This window comes from Solanum stenotomum, chromosome 9 (genome assembly GCF_019186545.1).
Source record: "Solanum stenotomum isolate F172 chromosome 9, ASM1918654v1, whole genome shotgun sequence".
Lineage (NCBI taxonomy): Eukaryota > Viridiplantae > Streptophyta > Magnoliopsida > Solanales > Solanaceae > Solanum > Solanum stenotomum.
The window spans coordinates 9,443,616-9,459,807 of NC_064290.1; the positions used below are offsets into that span (position 1 = coordinate 9,443,616).

Genomic DNA, 16,192 nt, shown 5'->3' on the forward strand with positions numbered 1-16,192 from the left:
ATCGTGTTAGGAACGGCACCTTCATATAAGCCCTCTAATCGCGATTTGTATTTTGTCAGAGCTCCAATGCAGACTTCGGACACCAGATGGAAAACAAAAAAAAAAAAAGATATCTACACTGCAGTTGTGACAATATGATATTAATTGTTTCTTTGTATCTATTTGTTGGTGTAATATACCACAAATAATATAAATTACAGTTGAAAATAAAATGACAAAAATGAATAAACTATTCTTTAGGCTGAGGCACGGATATCTCGCTCTCTTTAAGAAGATTCAAGCCCACTACGACATAATCTACACCGATCCAGCAGTATCACTCTTGACTTGTCCCCTCCAGGATACAACAGCCCAACAGCGTTGTACAACTCAAACAACTCCGGATTGGTTGAAGAGTCCAAAGCTCCACAAAAAGAACACCTTCCTTCAACATATAATTACTCTCTTTTCTATAGTGAATATAGTTGTAGACTTAGAATATTATTCTTCGTCTCAACTCTCTCTTTCACTAAATTAACTCATTATATACACAATACAATACTTCTCATAATTGGCTAACACTCTATCTCATCTGCCAAACACAAAGTAAGACGACACTATTTATAGTGAGGAATTTTTCCTTGCAATGCAGAGGCGTATCCAAGGAGGGGTCACCGGGTTCACGTGAACCCATGCTCCCCTCCCGAGATCATATATAGTAGTGTTATATTTTTGAAAAATATTGAAATATAGATGTGTGAACCCATATTCGGAGTATCATATAATGCGATGATGACTGGGTGCACCTCTCTACGTGAGGTTAGAAATTTGAATTTTATATTCATCTTGTTTTATTTTTCTTTGTAAAATTAGATAACACCTCTCTAAATGGTTATTGGTAACACTTTTGACATTTTAATTAGTTTTGGACCTATAATATTAATTTTAACGGTTTTCAGTAATAAGAACCTAAATGTCCAACCGATCAAATTTATATTTTAGATCAACCTTTTTGTAATAATGCACCCATCATCCCGAAATCCTGGATACGCCTCTGTTGCAATGTATATGAAGATAATGAGGATAGTAAATTGGGTAAATGAATAGCCCAAAAGTTACATAAGTTACAACCATAATGAAGTAGAATAATGGGTGAATAATGAGTTAGAGGTTACAAGAGTTGGGGGAAATTATAGTCACATTCTATCATATTAATTCATGTGAGTAATGGTCATAAAACATTGCCAATACTCACGTATAGAGTCAATGCAGCAAATTAAGATTTATGCACCATTAAGGTACATGAGTCACTTTAATAATTTTAATAATATTAAAATGCTCACAATCACCAACAGAAACCAAGTTAAACACCACTAGTTTTCGATTCCAGGTCAAGGCGCAACATAACTAAAAGAGTCATTCCATTAGGGCACGAAGAAATGTGCGAGCATGGGCGGTCTAGTGTCTAAGTCAATTGATCACCCATGATAATCGAGTCACTGATTATAATTCGAAATCTTAACATTTATAGTTAGCAGACTAATAAAATTTTCAATTATCCTAGCCGTATTATATATAACGGTCCCCGATTTGTCGGTGTATACATGTACTACTTCGGAGTTCAGTACAATTGACATTTAAAAGCTATAGAATTAAACGGAAGAAACAAATTAAAGCATGAAATTAAATGATAAGAACATAAACGTATGCCAAATTCAAGAGAAAATAAATTACAGAAAAGTATACTGGAATTAGCTATATGCTAGTGATTAGTCAAACTAAGAAAATGGTCATCATGAAATCTTAAGTTAGTCATTATTTAATTTATTACTTCTAACTAAAAATAAAATCGATAATTGATTGATTGATTAACTAACTAAAAAACAATATCATAAGAAGTGAATTAGTAGTTCAATTTAGAAATTCTAATCGAATGTTGTTGAATTACATGAAATAGCATTTATAAAGTAAAAAAAAATAGTACTAAATAAAATAAAACAATTGATACTAGACACTTTGAATTAGGAGAACTAGATTGGTCAACAAGGTGAAGACACTATAAAGTGAGCTTCAGTTACAAAATGATTCAAATTTTATTTACAGTTACACCAAACAAAAGAGCATAATTTGAGATAGAAATGAATTAAGAAAGAGAAAATAAGGAGAGAACAAGTTAAATACAATAAATCAAATGAGAAATAGTTTTATTAAATTAAAAAGATAAACCGTTGAAGGTGTGATATACTTTGTTATGTTATTATTAGATATATTTTGTGAAATATGTCTTTTTATTTTCTAGTTATTAGATTGTTATAAAACAAATATAGAATGTTACAATAACAACAACAACAACAATATTTCAGTAAAATCTCACTAAGTAGGGTTTAGAGATGGTAAAGTATATATGCAGATCTTATCCTTACCTCTTAAGATAGATATATTATTTCTGAAGATCCTCAACTAAAGTGCACCAAACACAAATAAAAAAGAAGAAAATAATGTTGAAAGCATAGCAATTAATTAAAAAAGTATAAAATCTAAAAAAAAAAAATAACGAAAAAATAGTGTGATAATAGAGAATGATAAGAGATATAAAAATTAAAATTAGCTAAATCAATAAAATAAGAATCGAAAGGTATTTACATGTTTGTTCTCATCACGTATAGTTAACTTTTTTCCTTGCTGTCACATTAGAAATAAGATTATATATCATAGCCAAAATATTAGTATAATATATATACTATAATAATCAAGTACAAGTCAGTTGATTGACATGGTCACATGAAGTTATTAAGTAATTGATTTGATTTTTTTTAAAATCCATTTTAAAAAAGAATGATCTTTTCTTTTTTTAACAACTTTTTAATTCCAACTTTTTACAGGCTATGTTTAAGATTACAAGATTAAAGAATATTAAGTACATATGATATATTGTTAATTTACGGTCGCAAAATTCTAAAGTTTTCATTCCTTCAACTTTGTGTCCAATTATAATAGGTCAGACAAATTAAAATGGAGACAATAATTTGTACTTATTTTTTATAATTATTTGTTGGTTGTGTATCAAATACAATTTTTTAATCTTCATAAGGTAGGATAAGACTACCTACATCTCATCCTATTAGAACCTCATTTACAGAATTATCCTAGATAGGTTATTATTTATAAAAAAAAATTAATCTATACCTCACTTTAGTAAACTTTAGACAAAGTAAATTTGTTTCCTCCTCCTTCTTCTTTAATATTTTTGCACCAAATAAATTTATTGTAAGAAATTGTATTAAATTTCTTACAAAGCATATAAGTTCATGGAGGAAGTTTTATATATATATAAAAAAATAAAATAAAGACTAATTTATTTGATAGTGTTATCCCGAAATATAATTAATCTATTGTGGGTTTAAAACTATATTATCATATATTTTTAAAAAATTGAATTAATTAAAAAAAAAATAGCCAAAAGCTATGAGGAATAACCGACTTAATTGATTTGTTGTATTCCAACGTCTAAAAATTTATTTAATTAATTTAATTTCTTTTATAGAAAAATCATTCAACTTAAACCATGAACACCTCTAATTGTGACAAAAAAAACCCATAGGCGAAGCCAAGATTAAGAGTTTGGGGTTCTAAATATTCTTTTAAAAAAAGAGAGCGGGGTTCGGAGCTACAACTTTAGCGTGAAAAACATTTTCTCAGTCTCTTCCTTAATACTGAACCGTCAATCAATTTTGTTAGGGGTTCACAAGTTAATATACATATATATTTATTTAATTTTTTAGTATAAATACAGGTCTACGGAAAAGATATTGGGTTCTCCGAACCCATGAACCCCACCTAGCTCCGCCTTTGGCTTGAAATAGGACCAACTTGTTGTTTTTTCCTTTTCTGTCAACTAAGACTTGAGATGTAAAATATTTGGTATTAGTAGTTCAAAGTGGGAATCAAAATATGTAGTATTGGTTTGAAGTCAAAAGATAGAAGAAGTTTGATTTTGTTTTAAAAGTTGGAACATGGCTGTATTAAGATATTAGTTGGTTCATTGTATCTGTTGAAATTCAAATTAAAGTAAACTAGTTTTCGGTGGATAAAGACCAAAGATCTTGAGCGAGCAGTAAAACTAAAAAGATAAAGAAATATCATTAATCTCTTCATGCTCGTTCCAGCCTTGAAGTACCACTTGTACAAAGAAGAATCCCATTTGTTACATGATTCTTTCTTCATACATATAGATACAGGATCTATAAGGCAATTACTTAGAAGTATATTTTATGTTGCAGTCTTTCCTATATGGTTACAGCACAACATAACTAAGAGAGTCATTCTATTAGGACATGGAAAAAATGGGCAGGCTCGAGCAGTCTGGTGTCTAGTTGATTGTTCAGACGATCACCACAACACTTAATATTTTTGGGATTACGTGATTTTCTTTATCTCTCCCTCGTCAATCGTTAGGTTTCTCCATCTCTTCTAAACTTTTGTGCCCTCCGAAAACATCAAATGGAAAGCTCAAAAACAGGACAGTAATGCTCAATAAAACCTCTTCTAGGTAAGGCTGCATTATACATAAAGCTGTTCTTGGAATCTTACTTTTATTTCAAGAAAATGATCAATATACAAGAATATATTGGAATAACTCCAAAAAGAAATGATACATGTTATCCCGAATCATTCACACAAAGGTTACATACAAACTACGAACACACAAATATTGGAAGTTGGGAAGAAAGGGAAAAGACAGCTCTTAACTATTCACAGCTGCACAGTGCTTCCTAATCTCACCAGCAGAGCCGGTCTTGACTTCAATCTTTCCCATTTTCTCCATAGCTAAACCAAATTCGACATAGAATTGTTTGAGTGATCCTTGTACTAGCTCGTTGATTAATGACTTTGTTGTCGCACTTGTTGTCAAGGCTGCATCAGATTGGAATAACCCTTTTCTCTTAAGAACAAGCTGGAAGTAGCTAAGATCAAATTTACTGGAACTTCCAGGATCCATTTCAACAATTGTGGTGTTGTCATTGATTGATTTACATTTCTTCATCTTGAGATTAGATGCATATTCGCTGTCTAGAGATGGATCTTTTTTTCCCCAAACTCCAGTAAAATTGTATAAACGTGATGAAAATGACGGACAATGAGAGACTCCAATGGTATGTGCACCTAATAGAAAAGTGTACATAGTAACAATGTATGGAAAGTTTTAATATAGGATAAGCAGAAATGAGTGCGGATGTACTAATTTAAACTTACCAGACAATAGCACCAAGTCTTTTAGGTCAAGACCCTTGCTGGCAAAAGATGTCTGGAGACTGGAAAAGTTACTTGTAGGAGGAGGGATGTTTGCCAAGGCTTCCGAGGCGTTTGATATTCTTCCATCTCTTCTACCAGTTGGAACCTTCCAGTAAGGGCCTCCCTGAATAAAAACGAAGACAAGATTAAGAAGATATTCCATTCAATTAAGCTCTTTCATGGGTACAATAACTAGTTATCTCGAGTTTTGTACTTACTGTGACCACAACAGAGTCTCTAGCAACCAAGGCAACAATATCCGCACATGACACAACTCCAGGGCATTCAGCTTCCAATGCTTTCTTCACACCATCGATAAATGAGAAGCCTCTTAGCGTTTGATTAGGAACAGCCACTTTTTCAGTCTGGTTTTTCGTGCTCGAAGTGAAATTCAGGAGTACAGAACCATCACAACCCTGTAAGAACCCAATCAAGTAAATAAGGAAACTACATTATCAGTTCAAGAAATGCACTCTTCATATGAAATGAGGTATAAATTTACCCTGACAAAGCAATCGTGGAAATGCAGTCTGAGCAACGCAGCTGCAAGAGACGGAGCATTTGGGATTTGCTTTCGTACATAATCTTGAATTATCTTCTCTGCTTGCGGACAGCTCTTTGCATAGAAGTTGGGCTGCAACTGACCATGGCTGGAACTCGCTATTCCTAGTAGAATACACAACACTAGAAAATTACCCAAATTGACAAATTTAGCCATTTAAATTACTTACTTCTTTTGCAACTTTTGAAAGAGATGTTTTTCTTTGTTCGAGTTGCTACACATATCAACTCCAAACGGATCAAAAAGAATTTATAGGCACATTGCTGTAGCTAACTTGTATTAGTTTAAGAAAAATGATTTGTTAGAGTCTATCTCTATCATTCAATGAGGTTAATATGTCATGATCATATTGACTGATCCCTCAGTATGTTAGACACATAAACTAATCTTCTTTTTAAAAAATACTAATTTGATAATATCATTATTGTTACCTGCTCCTGGAGATTATAGCTACCTTCATAATGGTGCCATTACAAAAAAATAAAAAAAAATAGCAGCAATAAATATACACATTAACAAACAGTTCAGACCATCCTAGACCAATCTCTTTCTAACAGAACTCAAACTCCAAGGTACCTGGGAGTCATGTGTAAATTTCACATATCGTAACTATATTCTTCTTTTTCATATTAGTCACTTAACTATCATTTCTAGCACAAAATCACACAACCTGAACAGAGTAAAACTAAGCTTTTTTTTTTTGTATATTATTGTTAAATTGATGGAGGTAGATGCCATTTGCTTATTGCTTTTGTTCTGTGTATTAAGAGATAGTATAAGGTATTTGGTATTAGTAGTTCAATGTGCGAATCAAAATAAGTAGTATTAGTTCAAAGTTTAGAAAAAGTTGGAATTTTTTTTTAAAACAGTTGGAACATGAATGAATAAAAATGTAACAACTTCACCAGAAACCACCAACCTCAAGAGTAATTGTATTTGCTTAGGTATTCGTTACCTTTTTTATGCCTGAAGATAGATACATTGCAGGGAGAAAATCCTGTTGGAACGTCACCCCCATATAGGCCCTCTTGTTGCGATATGTATTTAGTCAGAGCTCAATATGAGTTCCGGACACCAGATGAAAGAAAGATATCTGCACTGCAGTTGTGACAATATGATATTAATTGTTTCTTTGTATCTGTTTACAACCAAATTAAAGACCACTAGTTTTCGATTCCAGGTCAAGGCTCAACATAGCTAAAAGAGTCATTCCATTAGGGCACGAAGAAATGTGCGAGCATGGGCAGTCTAGTGTCTAAGTCAATTGATCACCCATGATAATCGAGTCACTGACTAGAATTCGGAATCTTAACATTTTTAACTAGCAGACTAATAAAATTTTCAATATAATTATCCTAGCCGTATAATATATAGCGGTCCCGATTTGTTGTTGTATACATATACTACTTCGGAGTTCAGTACAATTAAAAAGCTATAGAATTAAACGGAAGAAACAAATTAAAGCATGAAATTAAATGATAAGAACATAAACATATGCCAAATTCAAGAGAAAATAAATTACAGAAAAGTATACTGGAATTAGCTATATGCTAGTGATTAGACGTACTAAGAAAATGGTCATCATGAAATCTTAAGTTAGCCATTATTTAATTTATTACTTCTAATTAAAAATAAAATCGATAATTGATTGATTGATTAACTAACTAAAAAACAATATATAATAAGAAGTGAATTAGAAGTTCAATTTAGAAATTTTAATCGAATGTTGTTGAATTACATGAAATAACATTTATAAAGTAAAAAAAAATAGTACTAAATAAAATCAAACAATTGATACTAGACACTTTGAATTAGGAGAATTAGATTGGTCAACAAGGTGAAGACACTATAAAGTGAGCTTGAGTTACAAAATGATTCAAATTTTACTAACAGTTTTACTCCAAACAAAAGAGCATAATTTGATCAAAATATTATGGAAAATAAGTTCTTAATAAATGAATAAAATAATTTTCTTAATGAAGTAGTAAAAATAAGGTCAATAAATGACATGTCAAGTTTATTGTCTTCTAGCTATATATAATCTAGTAAAATAGTATGGTGGTAGAATGATTAAGGGATTCAGTTGAGGTTAGGAGTGACCGGAGGAGTTAATAACTTTGATGGTCACTCAACTATCAATTCTTTGATAGAAATTACAGAGCAATAGCCAGCGGAAATAGTTTGGATCGACATACCTCCAGCCATTGTTAGCGATATAGTCAAAGTCGTTGATGTTTGTTTTCCAATCCGACAATTCTTCTCTTCTTCAAAGATCTTCTAAGCACTCAAAACCTCACTCTTAGATGGTATGGAGTTTTTAGAAGTAATGTGCTTAGGGACCTTTGAACCAAATGACATATTTATAATTGTGCTTCCATAAAGAACGGTTAAGAGGTTATGGGAAGTTTTACAATATGGGATAATGGGTAGTTACCTACCTTCCCATTAGAGAGATAATGGGTCTATGAAGTGGGATAATGGATCCATGTAATACGGACCATATCAGCATTAACAAAATGCTAACATTCTCCCACTTGGTTCGTATATTCTAATCCCATTAATGAAATATAATACACGAATCATGGCAATACTTTCTCTATGAGCGAGTAGTATTTTCCATATATCACAATGCACTATGTCTCTAAACTTTAGCCCATATTATTAATGAATAAACTCAATATTTATTCTAGGTCCATACTTTAGCGATATTTCTGAAAATAAAATTGAATGTGCACACAGTTAACGAGAAATATCATATAAAATAGAGTTTCATATACATTCATTATTACAATGAAATTTTACATAGTGGGACTGAGTCCCATTGTGCACGATCCTTGAATTTCTGCGGTGGCATGACTTTAGTTAAAGGATCAACTAACATTACTTTAGTGCTAACGTGTTCAATGACCACTTTTTTGTCTTTAACACGTTCTCTTATGGCTAGATATTTGATGTCGATATGTTTGCTTCGACTACCACTTTTATTATTCTTTGTCATAAAGACAGCAGCTGAATTGTCACAATATAACCTTAATGGCTTAGATATAGAGGTGACAATTCTAAGCCCAAAAATAAAACTCTTCAACCATACGCCATGTGAGGTAGCCTCAAAACAAGAAACGAACTTGGCCTCCATAATGGAAATAGTAACTAGAGTCTGTTTGGCACTTCTCCAAGATATAGCTCCACCAGCTAACATAAATATGTATCCTGAAGTTGATTTTCGTGAATCAACACAGCCAACAAAGTTTGAATCAGAGTAGCCAATGACTTCCAAGTCATCTGATCGTTTGTACATAAGCATGTAGTCTTTTATCCCTTGAAGATATCTTAAGACTTTCTTTGCAGCTCTCCAGTGGTCAAGACCTGGATTACTTTGATATTTTCCTAACATTCCAACAACAAATGATATGTCAAGTCTTGTACAAATCTGAGCATACATCAAGCTTTTGACAACAGAAGCGTAAGGAATGTCCTTCATTTGTTCCCTCTCAAGATCGTTCTTCGTGCACTGATTCAAATTGAACTTGTCACCCTTCACGATAGGAGCTACACTTGGTGAACAATCTTTCATTCGGAACCTCTCTAAAATTTTATTGATATAGGATTCTTGAGATAAACCTAAGGTATCATGATGTCTATCTCGATGAATCTTAATACCAATAACATAAGTTGTATCACCCATATCTTTCATATCAAAACTTTTAGAGAGAAATTGTTTCACCTCATGTATCATTCCTTTATCATTGGATGCAAGTAAGATATTATCCACATATAGAACTAAGAAACATAATTTACTCCCACTGATCTTATGGCATATACATTGATCCATAATGTTCTCAACAAAGTCGAATGAAGAGATAACATTATGAAATTTCAAATATCATTGACGGGAGGCTTGTTTTAGTCCATATATGGATTTATTTAACTTGCATACCAAGTGCTCACCATTACTAGAGGAGAATTCTTCAGGTTGTTTTATATAAACCTCTTCCTCTAGATCACCATTGAGAAATGAGATTTTCGCATCCATTTGTTGCAATTCTTAGTCAAAATGTGCTACTAATGCCATTATTATATGCAAGAAATCCTTTTTAGACACAAGAGAAAAGGTCTGTGTTATTAATTCCTTCCTTTTGGGTGGATCCTTTAGTAGCGAGACTTGCTTTATATCTTTATATGTTGCCTGATGAGTCCCTTTTTAACCTTAAAGACATTTACATCAAATGGTTTTAACACCATTAGGCAACTCGACAAGATCCCAGACCTCGTTACTTTTCATAGAATTCATCTCTTCTTTCATGAGACTTTTTACCATTCATGGCTTGTGAAAAAGACTCAGGATCATTTTCATCTCCAATGCCAGATTCTTGCAAATATACAACAAAGTCACTAGGAATTGTTGATTTTCTTTCTCTAGTAGATCTTCTCAATGTTGCACTAAAATTTTCCTGTGGATCATGTTGCTCAACTGGTTGTTCAATAATTTCAGGAATTACTTGAACAACTTGATCTATGGGCACGTTTTCAGCAGCTTATGGAATCTCATTGATTGGTTGCTCAACACCCAATTGTACTTGAGGGGTATTATGTACAACAATCAATCTTTGACTTGAAGTGGGAGGTCGATCTCTTACAGAAATTGTATTCTAAAATTGATCACTCCCACTAATTAAGTCATTCTCAAGAAATTTTGCATTTCTTGATTCCACAATCCTAGTAATGTTAGATGGACAGTAGAATATGTATCCTATAGACCTTTCGGCATATCCAATGAAATATCCACTAATGGTCCTAGGATCCAGTTTCTTTTCTTGTGGGTTGTAAATTCTAACTTCAGACGGGCATCTCCATACGCGTATATGTGTCAAACTAGGTTTCCAACCTTTGAATAACTCAAAAGGTGTCTTTGGAATAGCCTTGGTTGGAACTCTGTTTAATATATAGGCTGACGTATTAAGAGATTCAATCCACAAGGACTTAGGTAGCTTAGAGCTACTTAACATAATACTCACCATGTCCAATAATGTTCGGTTTCTTCTACACCATTCTGATCCGGAGAACCATGCATAGTATATTGAGCAACAATCCCATTTTGTTGAAGAAACTTCGCAAACGGACCTTGTGCTTGTCCATCTTCAGTATATCTACCGTAATACTCACCACCTCTATCAGTTCTCACAATCTTAATTTGTTTTTCGCGTTGTTTCTCTTTTTCAGCCTTGAAAACTTTAAAGGCTTCTAATGCTTCGCTTTTATTATGAAGCATGTAGAGATACATATATCGTGAGTAATCATCTATAAAAGTGATAAAGTACTTCTGACCATATGTGTCCATGTCTGGACAACATATATCTGAATGTATAATTTCTAATACAGTTGAACTCCTCTTGGCACCTTTCTTTGACTTGTTGGTCAGCTTGCCTTTAATGCAGTCCATACAAGTATCAAAATCAGTAAAATTTAAATTATTAGGTACTCCATCATTTACTAATCTCTTAATTCTATTGATGAAGATATGTCCCAATCTCCAATGCCATAAGATAGAGGAATCTTCATTCATAACACATCATTTAGTGCCAGCTTGTACATGCATAACAATATGAGTGGAATCATTTTGTAAATTAAGAGAGAAAAGACCATCAGACAATGTACCATATTCAACAAGTTTAGATTTATAAAATAATTTGGAATCACCTTCTAAAATGAAGGAATATCCCAAAGGTACAAGTCTTTATACTAAAATTAAATTCCTAGAAAAATTAGGAACATAAAAGGTCTTTTCTAACTCTAAAATAAAACCACTACTAAGAACTAAATTGCAAGTCCCAGTAGCTTCCACATGCGACTGCATTTTGTTTCCAGAATAGATGTTTCGCTCAGCTCTCACTGGCTTCCGCAAGTTTCTTAAATACTGCAAGGAATTCGTAATATGGATTGTAGAAGCAGAATCAATCCACCACGTATTATGATTAACATCAATCATATTAGCTTCATAACAAACAAGAGAGATAAAAGTACATTTCTTAACAAGCCATTGTTGAAACTTGACACAATTCTGCCCTATGTGCCCCTTCTTTCTACAGAAGCGACACTTGGATTCTTTCTTGATGTCAGTTTCAAGTGGTGCCTTTCCTTTAGATCTCTTGTTGTCTTGATTGGTCTTCTTTCCTTGAATAATCATGAATGCACTTTCTCTCGTTTCCATCAGCAGTCGACCTTCCTCTTGAACAGACATGGCCATGAGTTCATTAATAGACCATTTATTTTTATATGTGTTATAAGAGATCTTAAAGGAACCATACTATGCAGGTAGAGTATTCAAGATATAGTGCACAAGAAAAGTTTAAGACATTTCGACCTCAAGAATCTTTAGTTGAGCCGCTAAGTCTCGTATTTTCATAATGTGCTCACGCACACCTCTCACATGCACTGGTGAGTCTCATTGATGAGAATTTCATAATTAAGGTGTTGGCAAGTGCCTTATCTGAAGTCTCAAATTGTTCATCAATAGCCTTCAGTAATGCCTTGACATTGTTATACAGTTCGACAGAACCACAAATACTAGTAGAGATTTGGTCTTAATGAACATAACACTCAAACGGTTAGAGTGTTCCCATTGTTCATGAAGAACAATCTCATCTTGAGTGTTGATTTCATTAATAGGTGCCTCGTCTTTCCTGATAGCATAATCAATATCCATACACCCTAAGTGAAGGAGAATTCTCTCCTTCCAAATCTTATAGTACTCACCATTTAGTTCGGGAATACCACATATATCAGAGAAATTTGCAGGTTGCATAACTGCAAAAATATACATACATACTTAACATAAATTTGTGGTAAGTAATATAAAATTGAATCTACTAACATAAAAATTGCCTGTGGGCTAAATTTTTAATTCAATTAGATTCATATTTATGATTAAATTATCAATTTAATAGCATGATATTCTATCTTTATGACAAAACTATTAAACTCTCATTCATAATTCCTATGGGTAATTATGAAAAGTATTTAATATCTCATCTTAATTAATTATGTAACTTAATAATAAAGAAATTAAGTTATCATATCATGCATAATTAATCACAATTCTAATGTCTAAAAATTTCTTTATTATGTGATCCTTAACTTTAAAATTGTATTCAATTAAAGATGTTGTGGCTAAATTTTAATCAAATAATTCTAGATCACTTAGACATTTATTTCTTTAAGTGATCCAAAACATAATATATAATATTATTTAGTTAAGATTGATGTGGCTAAATCTCAATAAAGTAAAATTATATGAATCACTAAATATTAAATCATATCATATACAAGATTTATTGTTGAACATTATGCAACAAACTTAAATATCATATGCTTAAAAAACAAATAAAAAAAAATATATATATATATAAAGACTCAAAGATTACATACAATAAATATAATAATTTAAACATATAATATTCAAAATCAGAGAACTAATAGTCACATACTCTAGACATGTGATCACTGAAACGCAAATCAAAATAACAATCTCTTTGCCTTTTATTATTAGAAAATGCTTCAAAGATTTCAAAACAAGATCTGAATTTTTAAGACCTATTTTGAGCGATTTTAGCGAATTCTGAAAACTAACAAAGTTGAGGAAATTCAGATTGCTCTGATACCAAATGATAGAAATTACAGAGCGATAGCGCAACAGAAATAGTTTGGATCAGCAAACATCCAGCCATTGTTAGTGATATAGTCGGAGTCATCGGTGTTTGTTTTCCAATCCGACAATTCGTCTCTTCTTCAAAGATCTTCTAAGCACTCAAAACCTTACTCTTAGATGGTATGGAGTCTTTAGAAGTAATGTGCTTAGGGACCTTTGAACCAAATGACATATTTATAACCGTGCTTCCATCGAGAACGGTTAAGAAGTTATGGGAAGTTTTACAATATGGGATAATGGGTAGTTACCTACATTCTCATTAGTAGGATAATGGATAGTTACCTACCTTCCCATTAGTGAGATAATGGGTCCATGAAGTGGATAATGGATCCATGTAATACAGATCATATCAGCATTAACAAAATGCTAACATTCTTTTCACAGAAAGTCATTCAAATTTCATTTTCAACTCAAAAGTCACTCAACTATGACTTCTTTGCATAGAAAGTCACTCAACCTATTTATTATTTTTTTCATTAAAATTTGTTGACATAGAATTTTAATTTTTAACCAAATTTTTAAAAATCAAATATATATCCATTCAAACTATTTAATGACCCGCACCATTTAACCCGACCCGCTACAAATATAATATTGAACTTTTTATTTTACCATTAATTCTCTAAATCATTCTCTCTTGTCTCCCCCATTCTTCCCCTTTACTTCTTCTTCTCTTTTCTTTTCTTTTTTAATTTCTCAATTTCAACTTCTTCTTCACAGATCAATTATTGAATTGAGAAAGTAATGAATTTGCTTCAATTTATCATTGTCTTCTTGTTGAATGAAAAGTCTTACTTTTGAAAGGAGAAAAAAATGACAGTTAGTGGTGTATTTCTCTCTTGAGCTTTGAATGTTCTCATTGACAGGGTCTGATATACTTCAATTTATCAACCTCTCTGTTTTTTTTAAGTTTTCGTAACCTTTTTGTTCTCCCTAAGCATCAAATAATTGTCTTCCCAACTTCAAAAACAATAAAACTACAATAATCTTGATATATATATATATATATATATATATATATATATATATATATATATTATTGATATGTGAAGAGGTTGAAATTGAGAAATTAAAAAAGAAAAGAAACGAGAAGAAGAACGTAGAGGGAAAGAATGGGGGAGACAAGGGAGAATGATTCAGGGGATTAATGTTAAAATAAAAAATTCAATATTATATTTTAAGCAGGGCAGGTCATTAAATGGCCTAAATGGATATATATTTGGTTCTTAAAATTTTGGTTAAAAATTAAAATTTCATGTCAACAAATTTTAATGAAAAAAATAATTAAATAGGTTGAGTGACTTTCTGTACAAAGAAATTATAGTTGAGTGACTTTTGAATTGAAAATGAAAGTTTAATGACTTTCTGTGAAAAGAATTGATAGTTGAGTGACCATCAAAGTTATTAACTCTTCCGATCACTCCTAACCCCAACTGAATCCCTTAATCATTCTACCTCCATACTATTTTACTAGATTATATACAGCTACTCATAAAAAATATTTTTTACTTATTTATCAAACTTTAAAAAAAAAAGAGTATTTGTTACCTAGTGTAAATGGTTAGCAAGCTAGATGGTTGAGTTAGTTAACTAATCAGCTAGAGTCAGTTAGAAATATAGACATCTGACATTAGTTAGTTACAAGCTCATGCGATTAGTATAAATATACACAGTGTACAGATTTAATGTGTCAAGTTACACAATTCAATCTATACAATTTCTTTTTTCCTCTCTACATGATGCTTATCGTGACCAACGACATTATCCTACGATATGAGTGTCTACGATCGTCGATAATATAGTAACCCAACCGAGGGTTGGGATCGTGTCCCAAGGGAGCGATTTTTGAGAATTAATAACCAATTAGAATTTCATTCAAGTTAGTCATAGTTAAAGATGTTTGCGATAAAAAGACATAGTAAATTAAATGGGGTGACACAAAAGTGTCAAATATCAAATGGGGGTTTTGTAACAAGTGCTAAAACAGCAAAATAAACAAGAAAATCAAGTATGGGGAAAGGTTCTTGGGATGTGACCGCAATACAAGTTGAGATAAATTGATGGGTACATGCTTTCAATAGGAAATTTGCAAAATAATAGTGACTAGGCTAAGCTTTAAATGGAAATAAGTTCCCTCTCGGGCAACTTACCCCGTTTCAAATGCATTCCTCTCGGACACCCATTTGCCGCATGAAGACCAGCCAACGTCTTACCCTCATTCACTCTCTCGAGCTGAGTGTTAGGATATGGGACTAGGGCTCACCCTCTCGGGTTGAACCTCATGTTGACCCACTTCTTAGGTCATCAGTCTAGTGGTTTTGGTTTCAAGACCTCCCTCTCGGGCAAGCCAAAAACACATGGGTGACTTTGTATTTGCAACTACAAACCCTTTAGATTAAACCACAAACACTAGGTGAAATCAACATTTAGATACATCTAACCTATCAGTAAGTAAGACCCAATAGGAATATCAACCCACATTTGTTAAATCACACCCCAAGAATGGGGGTTTTTAGCCATACATCAAGAAATAAGAAATTATACCTAATATGATAATGAAATCAACTAGGTATAAGAGATTAAACTTTGAATTAAGCAAAGGAAAATGAATAGAGAAGACCTACTTCCAACTTGGGGAAGAAGAACTTCTTTCT

General features: G+C 32.3%; 1 protein-coding gene across 1 annotated transcript; it reads right to left on the reverse strand.

The window, feature by feature from the left end:
- Positions 1-4,525: 4,525 nt before the first annotated feature.
- Positions 4,526-6,043, reverse strand: LOC125876541 (peroxidase 3-like). Its single transcript, XM_049557752.1, has 4 exons — positions 5,774-6,043; positions 5,490-5,687; positions 5,233-5,395; positions 4,526-5,142 (listed from the first exon to the last, which is right to left on the reverse strand). The coding sequence occupies exons 1-4, from the start codon at positions 5,987-5,989 to the stop codon at positions 4,724-4,726; spliced, it is 996 nt and encodes a 331-aa protein (XP_049413709.1). The 5' UTR covers positions 5,990-6,043; the 3' UTR covers positions 4,526-4,723.
- Positions 6,044-16,192: the final 10,149 nt, after the last annotated feature.

What these genes read in the sequence shown, in the direction of transcription:
- LOC125876541 (XM_049557752.1), bottom strand. Translation starts at nt 5,989, where the DNA reads ATGGCTAAATTTGTCAATTTGGGTAATTTTCTAGTGTTGTGTATTCTA. An exon ending in TCCACGATTGCTTTGTCAGG is followed by an intron (nt 5,688 to 5,773) that starts GTAAATTTATAC and finishes GGGTTCTTACAG; the next exon opens with GGTTGTGATGGTTCTGTACT. An exon ending in GAGACTCTGTTGTGGTCACA is followed by an intron (nt 5,396 to 5,489) that starts GTAAGTACAAAA and finishes GTTTTTATTCAG; the next exon opens with GGAGGCCCTTACTGGAAGGT.